General features: G+C 46.0%; 1 protein-coding gene across 2 annotated transcripts in view; it reads left to right on the plus strand.

The window, feature by feature from the left end:
* UST (uronyl 2-sulfotransferase) overlaps positions 1–21,449 on the plus strand; it is a 300,372-nt gene that overhangs the window by 176,110 nt on the left and 102,813 nt on the right. For both annotated transcript variants that reach the window (XM_022558880.3, XM_022558889.2), the window contains exons 4-5: positions 203–282; positions 10,628–10,781. In XM_022558880.3, coding sequence (XP_022414588.1) covers positions 203–282; positions 10,628–10,781 — 234 coding nt within the window. The remainder of the gene's footprint in view (positions 1–202; positions 283–10,627; positions 10,782–21,449) is intronic.

Consider the following 21,449-nt stretch of genomic DNA (forward strand, 5'->3'; position numbering starts at 1 on the left):
TACAGGACTATACATTGGGATAGCTGTGTTTTATTTAGTAAGAAGCCTTATGTAAAGTTCATAAATGTTGCACAAAACACAGCTGTTTGGCCCTGGTCCAAGAGGTAATGAGGATCAAAAGAGTAGGGGAGATAACCTTTAGCTTAATATAGCTTGGTAAATTAGATCCTATATATGCTAATTTTGTACTTTTTTTTAATAGATGGAACTGATTAAAAATATAAGTACTGCCGAACAGCCCTATTTATTCACTCGACATGTTCATTTCCTCAACTTCTCAAGGTAAGATATTTTCCAGTTTAATGGTTCTTTCGTTTCTTTTCAGTACTTAGTCTCCTTCTAACAAACAATTACTTTAAAATCTACCTTCATTTCCAAGGTAGTGTAACTGCCCTTCAAAAGGCATTTTTAATCCATTTATTTTTGCTGTAGAGGGATCAAAATTTGAAAGATTTGGACAGAAGTTCATTTCTTTCTAGAATACTAATCTTAAATCTTGTGGAAACTTGAAATTATTTTTAATGAGAAGCCATTTGACATGATAGTTCTCTCTCTAAAAAAAAAAATTAGGTTTTGTATTGAAACAAAATAGGCAAGAGATGGATATTTTAGCAGACATGTTTCATTGCACATTTTTATACAGTTTGAACTCTCACGGGACTCTGGCACTAAGTGGTGGAATTATGTGTATTTTATAGGGTCCAAAACGTTAGGACCAGCCTCTCTACCTTTTTAATACTCCATTTGATTACTCTAAGCCTTGCGTGTTTGATGCTGGTGGGTATTCTAGAAATCTGCTTTTTTCTTCAGCTGCAGGGACCTTTTGATAATAATGCAAATCTTCAAATTTATGTGTTTAGACCCTTGACCTGTCAGGTTGCTAACTGCAAGTTCTGGGCAAGTTCCTCTCTTCCCCCGGAATCCATTAGCACAGGTGGCCTTGTCACTGTGCTAGGAGTTCTCAGACTCCTCCTCGAAGGCTGGCCTGTCTGAGCTTACAGTTGGTTTGGGCTGACAGAGCACTGGGTCCAGGGGCAGATCTGCTGACCAGCCCGGGACCCTGGGCCTCCCTCATCAGCCATCTGACCGGCACTTCCCTCACTGCTTTTCCCATGGGGATAACGGGACCTCATAGGCCCACAGGAGAGTCCTGCTAGCTGTGCTGACTTAATGGCCCCGTGGGCCGGGCCACCAGGGAGGCCTGAGTTTGCACTGGGCAGGCACTTTGGCTGCCCAGCCCCAGGATGCCTAACAGTCTGCCGGGCCGGGAGAAGGTTTTAGCCTTCAAAGCACTTTCCTGCTGTGCAGCAGGCCCTGTGCAAATGAGAGAGAATGAGATTCAGCGAAGCAAGTTATTAGGCAGCAAAGGGAGTTGCTGCCTTATCTTTGAAAAGTTTCCTCTGAAGTTTCCCCAGCCTGTCTGCTACACAGGGTCCCCTCAGGGTGGTGAACAGGTGAGGAGGACACCTGCGGATTACCCTCAGTGGCCCAGGGGAGCTGCGTGGGTCTCCAACCACATTTCTAAAGTGGCTTGTCACTGGACTGTTTGGGGTACGTGCCTTGCCTCTCACTTCCGGTGGGCCAAGAACATATAATTGGACATAATTAGATAACGAGGACTGGGTAGCTATTTCGGGCCTTGTGGGTTTTTTTGTTTTTTTTTTTTGCGGTACGCGGGCCTCTCACAGTTGTGGCCTCTCCCGTTGCGGAGCCCAGGCTCCGGACGCGCAGGCTCAGCGGCCATGGCTCACGGGCCCAGCCGCTCCACGGCATGTGGGATCTTCCCAGACCGGGACACGAACCCGTGTCCCCTGCATCGGCAGGCGGACTCTCAACCACTGCGCCACCAGGGAAGCCCGGGCCTTGTGTTTTATGACTTGTAGACGGCAGAGCACAGACCCTCTGACCCCTTGCTTCGCTCATGCGCTTCCTTCCCTCCTTCCTTTCTGCGTCACCCCTGACGTCCTCAAATCTCATTCATTTCTTCTTCTTTTTTTTAAACTTTTTATTGGAGTATAGTTGATTTACGATGTTGTGTTAGTTTCAGGTGTACAGCAAAGCGAATCAGTTATACATATACGTATACCCACGCTTTTTTAGATTCTTTTCCCATATAGGTCATTACAGAGTATTGAGTTGAGTTCCCCATGCTATACAGTAGGTCCTTATTAGTTATCTGTTTAATATATAGTAGTGTGTATATGTCAATCCCACTTTCCCAATTTATCCCTCCCCCTGCCCCTTACTCCCTGGGAACCATAAGTTTGTCAAACCTCATTCATTTACTCCTCTTGCTTCAAGGGCAAATCTTTACAACCCAAACAAACTGCAACACAACTAATTTTAATTAGGATAGTATAGCACTCTAATGACAAGCCAACACCAGTATCTTAATTGGATCAGCAGAGCTGGGCACAGCCTGGTGACCGTATTTTATCATGGCCTACACTACCAAGAGTTTAATCTTGATTGATTTAGTTCTGAAAGAAAAAAAAAATGATAAAGACCTTTTAGAAGACACCGCATTTCAGGAAGCAGTGTCAGCCTGACTGTCAGGACCTCTGGGTGTCAGACCTTCCTGCTGACCATAGGCTCGGTGAACAGTTTAACCTTTTGAGGGCAGAGGGTCTCCGTTTTCCCATCTATAAAATAGGGACAGTTCCTGCCCACCCCTGGTTTGTAGGGATGCTCTGAACACGTGAAGGAAGTCTTCCAAGTTCTTGGAGAGAAGGATATTATGTGTATTCCAAGTGGCATTTAAAAGGCATTTCTGTAGAAGCCTCAGCCTGAGCCCCCAGTTTGGCTCCTGTCCCAGGGCAGCCTGGCAGTGTCTCTAATGTAACGCCTTGAGGACAGGGCCCTGCTCTCGCTGGTTTCTCCTCCCTCGATTCCACTTTGTTCAATTAAATACATACATATTGACGACCCTCTATCTCTGGACCCTGCGCTAGGACTGGGGCTTCTGCAGTGAACAAGAAATGCTGTCCATGCCCTCAGGGAACTGTAAGTTCTTCGTCCATTAAGGAAGAATCAGCAACGAAACATGATGAGCTTTAGGAGAAAGACTCAGTGGGTGTCCCCTAGGGGAATTGGGAGGGCAGGACCCTCCCTGCTAGAGCAGGAGCCATTGCTGCTGGGCTGTGAGGGATGGTCCAGCACGCAGGGGAAGGGCACTGGCGGCCCAGGAGCCAGCCTGACCAAAAACTGAACAAAGAGAAGGATGGAAAGGAATCCCGGAAATGGGAGCACAGCAGGAATGGAACAGTAGTGAAGAGTTTCAAGCAGGAAAAAGTAGAGACTGGCCTGATCAGCTCGAAAAAACTCACGCTGACTATGGGTTCAATCTCATTTTCTCTTCCCATCCCACATGCACAAGGCCCGGGGCCTCAGCTACGAGACCTCCATAAGCATAAACAGAATGACACATTGAATTTTAATACATTACAAGACTATTACACTCATTGAACATGGGAATTTAAGCCATCAGCTTTTCTTTTTCAAGGGAATAGCTTTATTTAAGGAAAATTTCTTGGGTACAAATGGCAAACTGTGGGCATACAAGGAAAGCCCCCAAATACACAATTAATAGAGAAAAACAACTATGTTGGGACTTGTTTAGAGGGATTTCACATACTTTTAAAACTGAGGTCTGTATTTTGAATTATAAGGCATAGAGATAATTAAGCTGCTCTTAAGACACCTACCCTGATCTTTGCTGACGCGCATTATTTCAAGATAATGAGGTTATTAAGAGAAGAATTGATGCTGCAACCTAATACTCTGTATTGATGCTTTATGTCTAAGTTTCCTTACATTCTTGACATGCAGCAAAACACTTGCTGGGAAGTGGAATGTAAGAACAGAAGTCTAACCTTCCCAACACCTTCTTTTGTACATTTATGTTCTGAACTCTTGAAGTGTACGGCATTATACCAAAATGAATCGCCCCTTATTTCTTTTTCTCCATTAAGTATGGCATTCTTGTCTGGAATTTAGATACTCTGAGTGATGTAAAATTCTTTCCTGTGAGTTTTTGGTGATTCAATAAGTTTCATTTATTCATAACCTAGGCATCTTGTCCTGTCCCATTTTTTCTCCTTTTTTTTTTTTTTAGACCTAGAAGGAATAATTTCTCCATATCCATTTTTATTAATTCAACCATAGAAAGCAATACTATCAGACCAAAAGAGTGCTTTTGTAGTTGCCTCAGGGAAGGCTCCCTGCCAGAGGAGATAAACACTACGAGGTCAGCAGAAACCTCAGATCAATTTGGGTTCGTGAGGTTTTCCACTGCTCTTTGGTTTTTGAGCTACCTGAAAGTTCAGGCCAGACAGGTGTTTTTCACCTGGTCTACCTGGAGAAGTGAGTCAAAATTACCTCGGCCTAAAAGATGCTACTCTTTGTTGTGATGTTTAAGTAGGATGTTTAATATTTTTGTACTCTGGTTTCATGTGTCTGTTCCCAGTTGTTGAAGTCACCTAAAGAATTAGAATTTTTGAAAAAGTTCTGCTTCCCAGCATCACCTCTTTAAGTATGTCTTAGATCATCAAGACTGTGACAGACAATTCAATTTGTCTTCCCCCCTCCTGCCCCGTTTTGTTTTCTAAGATTATTTTTTGGCAGGGTGGGGGGAAGTAATTTTTTTCCAATCTACAATTCCCCTCGACCCCCAACTTGGGTCTTGCAGGGAAAACACTGTGAAGGTTTGTGTCAGAGCGCAATGCTATGAAAATAGCCCAAGCGAATTATGAGATATCAATACACTAACTGATCTCAAACTACCACTACTCTTAACCTTTTCCCGTGTCTCTTCCTTTCTCACCCATGACCCCCTTACCCTTCTTTGTGTCCATTTCTCTTTCCTTATTTGTCTCTGATGGTGGCTCCAATGCCAAAACTAACTTGCAAAAGCAAAACATTTAAAAATCAATCCGTCGCGGCAGAAGTAAGTAGGGTGTGATGTGCGAGGACACGATGTGAGTTTTGGACACTTTCTTTCTTCCCTTGAAGGGAGGTCTTAGTTACTGATGTGAACAAAGTCTGCCCTCTGATGGCATCATTTAACAAAACAAATCCGATCTCGCTAATTCCATAATTCAAACGGGTTTCCACATCTTATTTCTAAATGTTGACTTTGTTTTCATTCTCATTAGCAAAGTCATCCATTTTAATTGTGTCCTGCAAATCTTTTGTAATAGTGACAGACACCTCAAGCTCTGAAGAGAGCGTCAAAATAAAACTGATATCAGCGCTTAGTGAGTGCTACCTTTACCTGCTTAGAGCCCAGAGGTTTGATTTTCAGGATGAGAGTCTTCTCTCGGCTTATCCTGCGAAGACATGGCTGGACTCGTCTTCCGGAAGTGGCGCTCTCCGCCTCCCTTTCCTCTTTTCCCTCCACAGCAGGTGGGCTCTGCCGCCCCGTGAGCCCCCACTCGTGGCTGGCCCGTCAGGGCGTGGTGTGATCTGGACTTGCCCTGAGCCCATCTCCTTGCACACCGCGAAGGGCTTCCTCCTTGTTGTCTGTTGGCTTCCACCAAGTCATCTTCCTCTCCCAGCAGGAACCTTAACTCCAGTGTCCCAGCTGCCCCACCCTCACTCAGCAGAAGCCCCCACCCCTCTTCCCTCAGGACACTCAGGGAGCAGAGAGTTAGCTCAACCTCTGCTTGCGTTTCGTGATGGGAGGCTCTGCGCTGCGCACCAAGGACCAAAGTGTCCGCTGAATGAGGTCGTGAGGACGGAGGGTGGCCCTTCCACCCCGTTGCAGCAAATGACCATTAATTAACCATCTTGCCCCTCCTCCGCCCGCAGGCAGCCCCTCATGCTGCCCCCCAAACAACTATATCCTTTTCCACGGTGGCCTTTCTCTCACTTCAAAGTGTCTCCTTCCTCACTGCCAGGGATCAAAGCATGGGCCACTAGCCTTGGGACACTCTTCCTTTTTTGATGTGGGTGACAGCGCAGGAATAACCTCTACTTTTAGGCCAGAGGTGAAAAATACAGATATACTTTCAGCAGAATGGAAATTGCCAGGGGTAAGGAGGAAGGAGGGGAACGGGATTTATTGTTTACTGGGCACAGAATTTCATCTGGGGATGATGAGAGGATTCTGGAGTTGGATGATGGTGATGGTGGTACAACAGTGTGAATGTACTTGATGCCACTGAACTGTCCCCTTAAAAATGGCAGAAAGGGTAAATGTTATGTGTATTTTAGCACAAGTAAAAATTATATATATGCTGTTTGCACTCATAGAAAACTCTACTGTCGTAGGGGGACAAAATATCTTAACTCTCTAGAATAATTTTTTTTTCACTTTCATGCTTTATTGAAAGTAAAATATGAATCAAGGACAGGTATCGGTAAGCAGGTTATGTCTCTAAAGAATTACTTTTAGTTCAGAGCAGAATGTTGTCCCATCTCCTGTGATACAAATCCTTTGCGGACCAATGCATCTGGTATGAAACTCAAGCAAGGAAATATAACAGAACTTTATTCCCTCCCGTGCCTATAAGTCTCATGTGTAAACATGATTTACTGATACTGCTACTAAACTTCTTCAGTCTTTACTTGCCCATTTCCCCCCCACCGCCCTTAAATATAAAATTTGAAACATTTCCTTCAAGTCTGATGGCCTTCAGTGCAATCTGCTATATTTGACATAAGGCATTTGGGGACAGTCATGTTTGAATGGTTTTCTGCCTTGCAGAGGAGTCGTGCTTATAGTTTCGGCCTTAAGTCTTGTTATTTAGTACATGCAGTAGCGGCCCAGGAAGAGTATCACCTGCAATCTGATGGAAGTGAACCTAAAATTCTTTCCCAAGGGCTTTGTGCAGCTACTGGGAGGTGACTAGTGTTGACCGAAGGGTTGATCCATGGAGGTAGCTGTGTGGGGCGAATGGTGAAGAAAATTCTCAGAATGAGATATTCAGGAATGCGTGGGAGAAGTGAGAACCATGCGGTTATTATTTCTGGAGAATTATGTCCTGCTTTGGACCTTCATCTTCTCATCAAAAAGCCAAAAACAGAATACGGTAAATTTGCAGCCAGTCAGAAGGAGACCCACAGGGGTAATTAAAGAGTTGGTAAATATGACCTATGAACAGATATCAGTGAAATTGGAAATACCTGCTATTTTAGGATGCCTGGAAAGAGCTCGAAATATGCTGTGGTTATTGTGGTGACCAAGGGCGAAGAGGGGGTGTTGTTAAGCGAAAGACAAAATATGACCTGACTCTCCTACTCTCCAGTACATGCAAAGCACAGAACCTCTCATCAGCTGTGGTCGGCTCAGGTTTTTAAAAAACTTGATAAAGATGAAATTAGAGCTATAGATGATAAAATTAAGGGAAATGAATCTCAAGACAGATGCTAAAGGGATTTCAAAAAGAAACACATGGCCTTCCCTGGTGGCGCAGAGGTTGAGAGTCCGCCTGCCGATGCAGGGGACACGGGTTCGTGCCCCGGTCCGGGAAGATCCCACATGCCGCAGAGCGGCTGGGCCCGTGAGCCATGGCCGCTGAGCCTGCGCGTCCGGAGACTGTGCTCCGCAACGGGAGAGGCCACAACAGTGAGAGGCCCGCGTACCGCAAAAAAAAAAAAAAAAAAAAAAAAAAGAAAAGAAAAAGAAACACATGCAAAAGAACGCTAAAGGAGCTGAGAAGGCTTAAAGTTGTAAAAGCATCTGAAGAGAAGCTGATCCTTTGTGTCGAGTGGATCAAACCAAAGGAAACGTGCACAGAAGGAAGACTAGGAATTTTGGTCGAGTGTAAAAAGGACGCCTCAACTGATGGGCTTCACAGGGAGGCTGTGAAATCTCCTCTCAAGCGTTTTAAAAAAATAAGGCAGAGCGTTGTGCTTCCTGGGAAGGCGGGGGAGGGGCGGGGGGAACAGTCAGTTCAGGTGACCCAGAGACCTTCCAAGGGTGACCTGGACTTCTGACCAGAATTTTAAAATTACTGAGAGAAGACAAACCGATCCTGAGAGAGGATGGGATGAGAGTGGGACATTTGTTTCCCTTCTCAAGCCCAGGGACACATGGGTGGTGTTTGGCCCCTTTTGTGTAACTGACATGTCACCTCAGGTTTTGCCCGTTTGGGAAGGAGCTGTGTGTCCTAGAAAAAGGATGTGGGTTGGTGGTCTGAAACCATTATTACTGTCATTTTCTGGAAGAGGAAAGATATGTATCAGATACCTCTCTCACAGTTAGAAATTTCTAGAGAGGCTATTGCAGTATCTGATACTATTTGACAATAAATTCCTACATTGTCTAAAACTTCTTCTGGAAATCTTGCATTGGGTCACAATGTGCAAACAGGAGCAGGTCGCCCCGGCTCGACAAGCCTTGTCATTCTTCTCATCTACAGCCTTCAGTGGAAGGTGGCTGTGACCAGGCTGAGAAAACCATCTCGTAGTGGGCAGCCGTGCATGGACTCACAGCACCAGGCGGTTCTGCTAATTAGCGGTAATAGTCATTCTTCACATGACCATGGAAGCACAGTTGAGGTTTTTAATAGCATGTTGCAATTTGAGGGTTGAATTGCATTCACATCTGGTATGCAGGCTTTGTCTTTCTAATCCCTAACCCTATTACTTTAGTTGCTATTTATCATAGATATGAAACCCAATTTAATTAAAAAGAGGAAGATACATCCAGGATGATGGTGGTTAGCCGTGGTTGGCACAGCTGATTTCTGGAACTAGTTAGTTGTTCGCCCAGCTGCGTGAACATCACCTTGTGTACATCTGGGATCTGACAAAGAGTCGTGTTGGCAGGGCTAACCCTGCTCCTGAGTGGTGTGTTTTCAGATGTGGTGTATTCGAGGAGTCCAGAATCGCACTGACGCATCCTGGCGCCTGAAATCACACCACTGGAGAGTCATCCCTTCTTGTGCCTTTGGATTCTTCTCTCTGAAGATTCTCTTTTAAAATGCAAAGACCTGGAGGGACTTCCCTGGCAGTCCAGTGGTTAAGACTTCGCCTTCCGATGCAGGGGGTGTGGGTTTAATCCCTGGTCGGGGAGCTAAGATCCCACGTGCCTCGCGGCCAGAAACCCAAAACATAAAACAGAAGCAATATTGTAACAAATCCAATAAAGACTTAAAAAATTGTCCACATTAAAAATACCCCAAAAAACCTGGGGAAAGCATTCTATGTATCAATACACAAAAAACGATTGGTGGCTCGTTATGTCTACTTTCCTTTACCACAGAGCCCTGTGATAGTGGCAGAAACTTGCAAACTCAGAAACATCCACCCATGGTGTCTTCTAAGACCATGCCTTCATTGGTTGAGCACCTACTGTGTGCCACACACTGTCTAAAGGACATTGTTCCTGGCTTCTGGAGGCCCATAGTCTGATGGGAGAGGCAGACATGTACACACAGAGTGGAGACAGCATTTGAGCCAGAGGAGGGAGGGATCGACACGAGGATGGGAGTCAACTGCGGAAGGATGTCACGGTGATTCTGGGCTGGGTCTTGAAAGGTGAACAGTCTGCCAGCTGGAGAGGTGGCAGCAGGATCGTGTCAGTTTGTTTTCTCTGAGCTCTTTCTGACCCCTGACAGAATGTCTAGGCATCCTCCTCGGAAGGTCACGGGGTGAGAGAAGCCTGTGGGTCCCTCAGGAGGTCCCCAGAGCAAGACCTCTGCCCAGAGCCTGGAGAGTTCTCCCAGGCCCTTCAGGGTCACTGCTTTCAGGCAGTTCAAAGAGAAAGGGGAGGAATCCGTAAGACAAATTCAACCAACCTAATCCTTTTGCCTGGCGAAGGCCTCGCTCTTGGGCCACAATTCAGTGCATTTGTCTACTCCCTTTGCAGAAGGAATTAAAATGGCACACTTAGATATTTGCTTTATTTTTATCTAAAACCCCTTGCCATCATTTGAGGATAATTATATTGATTTTTGTTGTGTTCATGTTATCCCTTACACTGTTACTTTTCTCAGCTTTGGAACCTTCTTTCCATGGTTCAGAGCACAGATTCTGGAGTCAGACTGCCTGGATTCATATCTGGGCTCAGCCACAAGTTGCGAGCTCCCTGCCTCCGTTTCCCCCATGTAAATGGGGATAATTATGATTTCTACTCCACTGAGGTGTGGGGAGGGTTCGGTGAGTCGGTTACAAAGTATTTACAGCAAGGTGAACAGGGAGCGTTTCATAAATGTTGGCTGTTATTATCCACTTCCTGCAGAGCCCCTTATCTGAGACTGTTTGAATTAGAATGTAGAATAAGTACCATTTCACCCAACGAGGCTTTCGGAATTTACCAGGCAGTCAAAACATTCCATGAGGGCCGGTGGAAATACAGCACCCAGTTCAGCGTGGCCCCGCCCTCAGGAACCTGCAGCCTCCCGAGAAAAGGAAACTGTATCTACACCTTCACGTTGACAAATACCGCAGTTTGCACAGCCCTCACCGCCTCTCAGCAGGTACCTGGACAGGCACCTCCCGCAGGATACTAAGTGCCCATCAGGAAACACTGCTCGCTGATTAGTTTGTGCACTGGCACCTGAGCAGACAGGGTCTTCTGATGACGATGTATTAACCTAGAGGGGAGCCAGGATCTAAGTGGGCTTGATTTTCCTCCAGAAGTGATGGCTTGTAACCAGCTCCATGTTTGTATGCGTCATAGGTTTGGAGGAGACCAGCCTGTCTACATCAACATCATTAGAGACCCTGTCAACCGGTTTTTATCTAACTATTTTTTCCGTCGATTTGGAGACTGGAGAGGAGAACAGAATCACATGATCCGTACCCCCAGCATGAGGCAGGAAGAGCGCTACCTGGTAAGTCCTGTCACATCGAAGACCTGGTCGCTCCCCTCCCCGTGGCCGTCCTGTCCACGAGCTCCATGTGATGAGGGCACGTCCTCAGGGAGCAAGTTTTTGCCAGTGAAAAATTAATTTTCCAGATGACCCAGATCCTAACGAACATTTTCTCAAATGACTTTCTAACCTTGTTTTCCTCAGTTTGTCTTTAGTGCTAGGTTTTAGGCCCCAGAGAAGAAATAGTCTTTCCCAGGGAATCCTGACCAGCACTATTGTCGTTTTGGTGTGTTTGGGGATTTCTCTTAAAAGGTCACAAAGTACTGTCTCATACTTCATGCCATTCAGTTCCCGTGACAGTCCCATGAGGGAGGGGTATTTTCAGATGAGAACCCTGAGGTTCCAAAAGGATGTGAGCACAGCCATGACTGACTGTTTCCAGGTCCTCTGACTCCAAGTCCAAGGTCCTTTCCACCAGAGCACAACAGAATCCGGCATCTTGACAAAATCAGTTTGCTTTTCTGGACCTTGTTTGGGGACTCTCAGCTTCATAGGGATGTTCATTTTGATCCCAGTAATTGTTTCCACAGCTTGGAGTTGGTAACAAATGAAAGTATTGCATCTGGCAGCCAGCACCAGAATAAACGATGCGTTTCTCACTAGTTTGTGACTTAGATTGACAAACACTTGCTGAGTGGCTTCGAGCCTCAGCCACTAAAGTGTTAAAGAGGCTGAAATGCTGGTCTCTGTGTCTGAGAGAGCCCGTCAGGTTCACCCAGACTGTCCCGGGCTGTCAGGCACAGCAGAAAGAGAAGGATGTATGGAGGGCTCTGTGCAGATCCGCTTCCACGGCTGGCGTGTAACACAGAGCCCATGCCCACCGCTGGTGCGTGCGCAGCAGCATCCTCGAGCTAAAGAAGAGTATCGTTAGTCACAGTTCCAGCACAACGCCAGAACTTCTCTTTCCTCATTTGATTTTAAAAAGCATGATAAACGTATGTGTTTGGAGGATGGAGCATTTTTCGATAATGTCACTTTCATGTCTTAAAATTCACAATTAGAGTCGAGAAAACTGAGATGCACAGAAGTTAAGGATCGTATCCAGTGCTACACAACTAGTTATAGATGGGCCATCACTAGCGACCAAGGCTTTTCACTCACCATTTAGCATTTGTTCAGCTACCTAATGCTTCAATGAAATATTCTGATGGTATATTTTTAAAGTGACTTTTATTTCTTTTTCTTTTTCACTTTTGATGGCAAAAACTCTGATCTTTTTCTTTAAAATACATGTTATGAATATGGCTCTGTATTTTTTTATTCAATGGCAAGTACATATTCAGAGTATAGAACCACTTACTAGAGGAATAATGTCTTTATAGTTTGTTCTGGACCTGATTAGCATTATATGTTTTTTTGAAAACATATAGCATCTTCCATGTAACCAAAATATACTACAAAGTTTCTGGCTCAATCCGATACTACAGAAGTTAGAACCGAGTGTAGCAGAAGATGCTGAAAAACCAAAGATATGAAGACAAGTCTTATGAATCCCACTCTTCAAATATTAATGTAGGTAATAAGTAAATTCATAGTCTACCAGAAAGTGAAAAGTGATTCGGGAAAGTGGATGGGCAGTCCCAGGGATCCATCATGCAGCGGGAGAGATGAGGGACAGGCTGCCATGAGATGTTGATAAGCAGGTCAGGGAAGGCATTGCATCTGGCATATAAGCAGCAATTAGAATGAGAAGTGGAATTGGTCACTCGGTCGGTTGGGAGAATGCAGCTCCAGGTGGAGGGGGCAGCTGGACCAAAGGCCTGGAGTGGGCACTTGTGTGCTCATTCAGAAATCAGCAGGGAGAACAGAGTGGCTGGTATAGAGTGAGGTGTGGGGAGAGGGAATTGGCAGGTAAGTCTTGGAGACCACAGATCATATAAGGCCCTGTGAGGCACTGCAGTAACTTTGAGTTGGGAAGTAACATGAATAACCCCAAATCGTTCACACCCTTTTTTATTGAAGTATAGTTGATTTACAATGTTGTGTTAATTTCTGCTGTACAGCAAAGTGACTCATTTATACATATTTATGCATTCTTTTTTTTATATCCTTTTCCATCATGGTTTATCATAGGATACTGAATATAGTTCTCTGTGTTATATGGTAGGACCTTGTTGTTTATTCATTTCGTATAGAATAGCTTACATCTGCTAACCCCAATCCCCCACTACATCCCTCCCCCAAACCCCTCCCCCTTGGCAACCACCAGTCTGTTCTCTATGTCCGTGAGTCTGTTTCGTAGATACATTCATTTGTGTCATATTTTAGATTCCACATATAAGTGATATCATATGGTATTTGTCTTTCTCTGTCTGACTTACTTCACTTAGTATGATAATCTCTAGTTGCATCCATGTTGCTGCAAATGGCATTATTACATTCCTTTTTATGGCTGAGTAGTATTCCATTGTATATATATATACCACAACTTCTTTATCCATTCATCTGTTGATGGACATTTGGGTTGTTTCCATGTCTTGGCTATTGTGAATAGTGCTGCTGTGAACATAGGGGTGCATGTGTCTTTTTGGATTAGAGTTTTGTCTGGATGTATGCCCAGGAGTGGGATTGCTGGATCATATGGTAATTCTATTTTTAGTTTTCTGAGGAACCTCCATACTGTTTTCCATAGTGGCTGTACCAACTTACATTCCCACCAGCAGTGTAGGCGGGTTCCCTTTTCTCCAAATCGTCTCCAGCTTTTGTTATTTGTAGACTTTTTAATGATGGCCATTCTGACTGGTGTGAGGTGGTACCTCGTTGTAGTTTTGATTTGCATTTCCCTAATAATTAGCGATGTTGAGCATCTTTTCAGGCACCTATTGGCCATTTGTACTTCTTCTTTGGAGAAATGTCTACTTAGGTCTTCTGCCCATTTTTTGATTGGGCTGTTTGCTTTGTTGTTGTTGAGTTGTATGAGGTGTTTTTATATTTTGGAAATTAAGCCCTTGCCGCAAATTGTACACGCCTTAATCAGTGGTTCTTTCTCCCGTATCTCCACTAAAAAGCAGAGCCCTCCTCCCAGCAGGGGATGTGTCATCTCATGAGCCTTCAAACATCCTCAGCAATTCTCCCCCTTCTTTCTGGGAGTCAGGACTCCTCCCTGCTGCTCTAGACCTGTATCTGACACCTGGGTGCTTGTTCTGAAGTCTCACAAGCCTCCTCACACTCAAAGTTTCCAGGGGTTCTATTGAAAATGGGGTCTGTGGGATGGAGACCCCAAAGTTGTGCAGTGCACAACCTACACAGCTGTACATGGATGTCCCAATATTCTTCTTCAGTGCTCCCACCAGGTTCTATGCTGGCTGGCCATGTCATTTCTCTGGGTGATATAACGTCTTCACATCTCTTCTGTCCTCCCAACAGCCTATAAGCTCTTTGAGGACAAGATAAGATCAGAGTTCCATCTATGTCCTTGGTACTCAGAAGAGGGGCTGAATTAGTAGAAGCCTCAATACACTACTTAATCAATAAAATAAACAACAACAAAAATATTAATACAGTTATAATGTAGTTAATATGGAGTTGGGGGAGTCTTCTACGTTTTTCTACCCTGTCATCCTGTAAATCATTCCACATAACATAGTCTTCACACAAACAATAAGTTGTAATCATTAGCGAGAGAAATTGTGTAAACATGCGAGAAAAAACTCATGGTTTAGTCTTTTTTTTTAAAGCCCATAAAATGTTGAAAGTTGGTAATGGAGGCAACTCTTATATTTTTGAAGAGCCTTTATGCTGTGATATGAGAGATTCCAGGGAAATTTCCCTGCCTGGAATTCTACCCTTAGAGATGTTGCAGGGGCCCCCGTTCCAAATGTAAAGCACTGTGTCCTGGGAAGGGCCGGTGTCAGATGAGCTCAGCTCATTCCTTGGCAAGACCCCAGCAGGAGAGCACTGGGCTCCCAAAAGCAGCAGAGGGAGAAATCAGGGGAGCAGGAGTGGAGAGGGGCCCCAGGGACACGTGACTCCTTTATGATCCAGCTCCAGCCTGACCCCGTTAGCAGGACTGTTTTCTTGTTCAAAGGATAGTTTGTTTATTTGGAAGAAGACAGTCTACAGGCTTTTTTTTTAATAGCTGAAACTTTTCATTCCATCTCCTTGGTCCCATCAGACCCTTGAAATAAAACTGCCCCCTTTCAGAGCCTGTCCTCATTTTGGCAAGCCTGGGTGGTCAGTTGTTTCACTCAAAAGAGGGTGTTGTTTGTGTCTCGCTGGGGTGCAGGGCAGCTGTGAGGAGACCTGGTTCACTCAGTGAGGCACCGCCTGGGCGTGAGGGCCCAAAAGGGGATGCACGCGGGGTGACCCTGCACCAGAGGGGGCAAGCAGAGCAGGCCACCCCCTCGGGGGACCTCACGGCGAGGCCTCTCCCTGCTCGCTACACACACACAGAGTCACGGAGGGGGTGGGGGGCGCCCGAAACGGGTCCACTGATGTCCCCACATGATTCCAGATCTCAGCGCTCCGAAGCCACTTGCTTTATCCAGTTGCCAAAAATCAGGCAGCTCTGCTCCTGGCCGTGAGCCTTGCAGAGCTGCTTAGCATACAGCTGAGAGAGGGCCGGGGCCTCTGGGGCTGAAATATTATCATCTCTGATGCTGGGTGGTTGGGAAGAAAATGCAAAAGGGCGCAGGGATCGTAGGATTCGCAGGGTCCCTGGAGTTCGGTCATGAGGAACCTCTCATTTCACAGATGTAGGAACAGGGCCTGGGTCTAGTGATGGGTTAGGGGTCCTGCCAGGCGTAGAGGCTGTCCTGACTCCACCGCTGTGTTGCTGGATCACTTGGACCTTATGTTTGACTTCCTGAATGGTAAAGGGAGAGGAGGACTGGGCCAAGTTCCATGCTTTTTGAGCAAAATCATTTTGTCTGACACATCTTTACAAAGACATAGCTGTTATAACAATTTTTTTCAAACACCCAAGCCTCTTATAGCTGTTTTCCATATTTTCTGGAAACAATTAGATTTTTCTAAAAGTTTCTGTTTCTTCCCAAACCAATCTTCACTTGTATTTATCAGGAAATAATTTTACAATAAATTATTGCTAGAACGGATACAAATTCAACTTATAGCAGCCACGCTGTGAAAAGGCAATTCTCTTAGGCTCATTTCTCTTTGTCCAGAGCCAGAGTGCAGATGTAGCTGCGTCCTTTTTCGGTTTTCGACTCAGGAGGTGGGGTAGATCTGAGCCCAGGCACACTTTGACACGTTCCAGCACTTGAGACTCTTCTCCAGCTGGAGTTCAGGCTGCGTTATTTCCAGGGCAGGGAAATACCTGGCACCCAGAATGCAGTTAATGAGAATGAATGTCTGCTCATGAAGAGCAACTGTTGTGATTTACAAGCAAGGGGGGAGAATCTCATTCCTGCCGAAGCCACTCCCTTTTCCAGTCCATGAGTTTCCAGTCACCTGCCATTTCTACTCTGTCAGTTACACATGTGTGATTTGTGCTTGTTGCTTGCCTAAAACCTGGCCTGAGAAAGTTTCATGGTAAAATATTCTGCAGAGACAGCACTTAGCACTTTCAGACTCCAAAAAATACCAAGTTGGGCTCCTTACCCAAACTTACTGCAACTTCACCAGACCATCCTTCACTAGGTGACCCTCCATTTGCAGAGCAGGAAGAGAGAGGAGGGCATTTTCCCAGGGAGAAAACTGCCTCTGTGATACTGTTTATTCATCTTGGCTATAAAGCGTGGAAAGTAATGCATGTTTGAAAAAAAAAGATGGTAATTTACAGCTTCTTAATTCATAAAGAATTCAGTAAATCATGTTGGCCCATTTGGATTCTGGAGAAGCCTGAACATTGGCCAGCGTCAGCAAAGATTTTCAGAAAGCTATGCATTTTAATCTACTTGAAAGCTTTGGACTCTGAGCATCCTCTAGCTTTGGAAGTGTATGTATGAGATACTCGTTTCTGGAAATTTCCACTCAGTCCTGACTGGCTGAGGCCATCCTGGGAATGAAACCTCAGGCTGTGCCTTCATCCCTAGAGCATCATTTTTCTTAAAGGAAGAAAACGAATAAGGGATTTGGATCATCTGCTTTCTACGTATCTCAGTAAACATCTCTGTTTTCCATATCTTTGAAGGTAAGAAAGTTCTTTGTCTCCAACTAGTTCAAATTTGGCTTATGATTGCAGGCTGAGCTAACGGCCCAGGACATGGTGTACTTAGGTTGCGCTCTCGGCTGCCCTAGCTGGGTGACTCAGCCAGTGATTTAGCCTTTGCGAACCTTATTCTTCTCATCTGTACAATGGGAACATATCACCTTGCCTGTATCACAGGCTTCTTGAGAAAATAAATTGAACATTCTATACAGAGGTGCTTTGAAAGCTAAAACTTTACAAAACACGTTTCAGCATTGATGCTTTCACACCCCTGTCTCTTATCAGTGGCTCCACGAGACCATTTTTTTCTGTAGATCCAGGGTGCTTGCCTCCTCCGGGGAGCCAGCAGGGGCTGCTGTTCTCTTGTGGCTCAGGCCACTCTGGGCCGTGTCCTGAACCGTCAGGTCCATGTGGCTTCTGCTGAGATCTCAGATAGCCCCACTAGACCCCTTCTCCTGGGAATCCGTTTCTAAGGAAACAGCTTCTCTTTGTTCCCAACAGCTGGAGACACGTTTTGATCCTAGCCTGCTGGCACCCATTTCTCCCGTGTTTATTTACTTGGAAACTTAAGCTGGTGTAGGCACGCGGCTGTAAAGTCACCGGAGCAGCACGTTCTGACCCCCGAGGGGTGGGGAGGAGAGGTGCGCGGGCCGGCAGGCTCTGTCATGCTGTGAGCCGCGCAGAGGACAAAGGAGCCCCCCCGGAGAGAGATGTCTTTGACATCCATTTGTCCTGAAGTATGTCGAAAGCAGGGGTCGCAGGTGTTTTTAGAACCAAAGACCAGTTCTGCAGTTTAGCAGTACAGGGAGTATCCCTGGGAGCTTGGGACAGAGAAGTTGATGGGCATAGAAGGAGGAGAGGCACGAGGCGAGAAGAAAACAACAAAGGGATTTTGGGGGAAAGGAGGGGTCATGAGAGAGCCGTGAGCTTGGAGCCTTTGCGAGGGGAGAACAGAACGCCACCAGCCACCACCTGAGATGTCACCGAATAACCACACACACAGCCAAGTGTGTGGCTTGATGCAGTCAGCGGGCTGTCCCCATATTAGCGCATTCATCCCCAGGGCATCCTCTGGTGTAGGTATTAGCACCCCCCCTTCAACCCCTTATTACAGTAAGACCCCTACATACGAACGAGTTCCATCCCAAGAGCACATTCATAGCCCAATTTCTTCGTAAGTCCAACAAAGTTAGCCTAGGTACCCAACTAACACAGTCGGTATGTATATCAATAGTACTGTACTGTAATAGGTTTATAGTACTTTTCACACAAATAATACGTAAAAAACAAACACAGAATATAAAGAAAACATTTTTAATCTTACAGTGCAGTACCTTGAAAAGTGCAGTAGTAGCAGCTACATCACCACTGCTTTTATGCTTACTTCCAGCCATCCTGGGCTTGAAATAAAGATCCTGTACCACTGTATTCTATACAGTACTGTACAGTAAAGTACAGAAAAGCACAACCACTTGTAGAGGATGCACACACATGACAATATACACCAGACACATGAACTAACTTACCTGATTGGACATGTGAACTCGCATTCACATCTTTGAAAGTTCACAACTTGAAGGTTCGTATGTAGGGGACTTGCTGTGTAGACTAGGAAGGCAACTCCGAGAGGCTGAGTGGATAAGACCAAACCTTGAACATGAGGAAGTGTGTTAGGCTGCATTAGTTACAAGGAGTTCAGGTCCACTCAGGTTGCCTCAGGGGAAGAGAAAAGTAAGAGTTATCATTAGGATGTATCCGGTAATGAGGACAGAAGGGCCACAACTTCCAGCAAAGACCAGGAGATGCCACGCAGAGCCAGGCCACGTGGGAAGAGCAAAGAGCAGAGCGCAGCTCAGCCTCCCTGCGGGAAAACTAGAAGTGGTTCAGAACGGGAGCCGGGTCCAGCGGCCGGGTTATGTGGGCACCCGGTCAGCCCAGGGGTTCCCTTCTCCCTGTTCCCTGGTTCTTGACACACTTCAGCCGCTTGCTGTGCTCTCCTCTCTGCTCCCACGATGGATGCTTCCTGGTGTTTCTCTGTAGCTCACATTCAGGCTTCTAAGAGTGACTTATTCGTCCACTTGGTCACTCTGACCAGCCATAGGTCACGTTTGGCTGCCCCTGGGACAAGTCTCATCTGTGCTGTGTTCAAGGGTGTGGTCAGACAGATGGGACAGGATGGAGTCAACTCCAGGTATAGTGTTTGTGTTAATTTCCCATTACTGCTGTGGCAATTTAACACACACTTAGTGGGTTAAACTACCGACATTTCTAATCTTCCAGTTCTATAGGTCAGCAGTCTGACACCAGTCCCACTGGGCTAGACTCAAGGTGTTGGCAAAGCTGATTTTTTTTTTAAGATTTTTTTTTTTTTATGTGGACCATTTTTTTAAGTCTTTATTGAATTTGTTACAATACTGCTTCTGTTTTTTTGTTTTGGGTTTTTGGCCGCGAGGCATAGTGGAATCTTAGCTCCCCGACCAGGGATCAAACCTGCACCCCCTGCATTGGAAGGGGGATTCTTAACCCCTGGACCACCAGGGAAGTCTCCAAAGCTGATTCCTTTTTGAAGGCTTGAGGGGAAGACCCATTTCCCTGTTCATTTGGGTGGTTGAGACTCCATGTCCTGTGGTTGTAGACTGAGATCCCATTTTCTTGCTGGTGGTCAGATGTGTGCCATTCTCATTCTCTAGAGGCATCTATGCTCCTTAAACCGTGGCTCCCTCCCTCCCAGCTTCCAAGTAACTGGTGGTGGGCTGAGTACCTCCCAAGCTTGACATTTCTGCCCCTTCTTCTTCTTTTTTTCTTTAATTTTATTTATTTATTTTTGGCTGTGTTGGGTCTTCATTGCTGCACATGGGCTTTCTCTAGTTGCGGTGAGTGGGGGCTACTCTTCATTGCAGCACGTGAACTTCTCAATGCAGTTGAGGAGCACAGGCTCTAGGCACATGGGCTTCAGTAGCTGTGGCTCGCAGGCTCAGTAGCTGTGGCTCATGGGTTGTAGAGTGCAGGCTCAGTAGTTGTGGCGCACAGGCTTAGTTGCTCCACGGCACGTGGGATCTTCCCGGACCAGGGCTCGAACCCGTGTCCCCTGCGTTGGCAGGCGGATTCTTAACCACTGCGCCACCAGGGAAGTCCCCTTCTCCTCGCTTCTTCCATCTCATTTCTCTAACCAGCTGAGAAGGGTTCTCCACTTTTAAAGATTTCTGTGAACCGACTGGGCCCACCCAGATAATCTAGAATCATCTCCCCATCTCAAGGACTGTAACGTTAATCACATCTGCAGAATCCTGTTTGCTGTATAAGGTCCCATATTCACAGGTCCCAGGGATTAAGGGTGTAGATGTCTTTGGGGTCTGTTATCCTGCCCACCACAGTGTCACCTAGGACTGTGGGGACTGAGGGGCCTGTGGAGGCGTTGTGAGCATGACAGGCATTTTGAAACTTGGCTTGTCCCAGCCACCGGTGGGGAGCCCACGTCTGGCTTTCCACTGTGGCATGCTGCCATGCAGTGGCACCAAACTATGGCTTTCCTGTCTCTGGTCTGAAAAACCAAGGGGCCAGTCATACATTTTATTTTTATTCCTATGGGTGACTTATTCATCCATCCATCTACTTATTCATCCATCCATCTACTCATTCATCATTCATTTATTCATTCAATAAATATTGATTTAGTATTCTGTGTGGCAAGCACAATAATAACTGGAAATAAAACGCTGAGCAAAATTAGACCCCGTGTCTGTCCTCACAGAGCTCAGAGTCCTGAGAGGGAAACAGGTATTAATCCCCAAACCACACAGATTCATGTGAAATAGTAACTGCATCACATTTTACAACACAGAGAGATGTGCCACTGTCCAGGCATAGAATGGGGTAGTTGGCAAGTCTAGAAGTCAGATAAATGATGGTTGAACTGAGATGTGAAGGGAAAGAGGAGAAGGAAGAATATCCAGACATTGGGAACAGCACGTGTAAAGGTCCTGTGGCAGAAGGGAGCAAAGTGAGCACAGGGGAAGAAGCAGGGAGGCCAGAGTGGGGTGAGGGAGGGAGACGGTGAGTGGCCTGGTGAGTGATGGAGGGAGGGAGAGCTGAACCCCACAGTGTGGGCAGGCAGGGGTCGGGCCCCACAGAACCTCCCAGGGCTTGTTCAAGAGGCCTGGGAGACACTAAGGGGTTTAAAGCAGGGCTGGGGATGGGGGAGCATGTTTACATGGGATCCTAAAACTTACATTTTGGAAAAAAATTACTTTAGCTTCAATATACAGAGCAGAAAAGGGCTTCAGTTGATCTGAGGCTACTGCAGTGATCAAGGGGGAGATAAGCAATCAAAAAGCAGGTATTTATGGAGCGAGGACCATTTGTGATGAGCAGCTCTAGGGGCAGGGGCGGTGATGGGGGAGCATTTACAGTGCGGGGGCCACCTCACTGCCCTTCCACTTGCTAACTGCCTGGCTGGCAACAGAAGACCCAAACTTGAGGAGTTGTCATTGGCTGGGACATGTTTAATTAGCAAAAGAATG

The sequence above is a fragment of the Delphinapterus leucas genome, chromosome 12, assembly GCF_059928025.1.
Source record: "Delphinapterus leucas isolate spDelLeu-1000000601 "Yukka" chromosome 12, BTC_Dleu_Yukka2, whole genome shotgun sequence".
In the NCBI taxonomy this organism is placed as follows: Eukaryota; Metazoa; Chordata; class Mammalia; order Artiodactyla; family Monodontidae; genus Delphinapterus; species Delphinapterus leucas.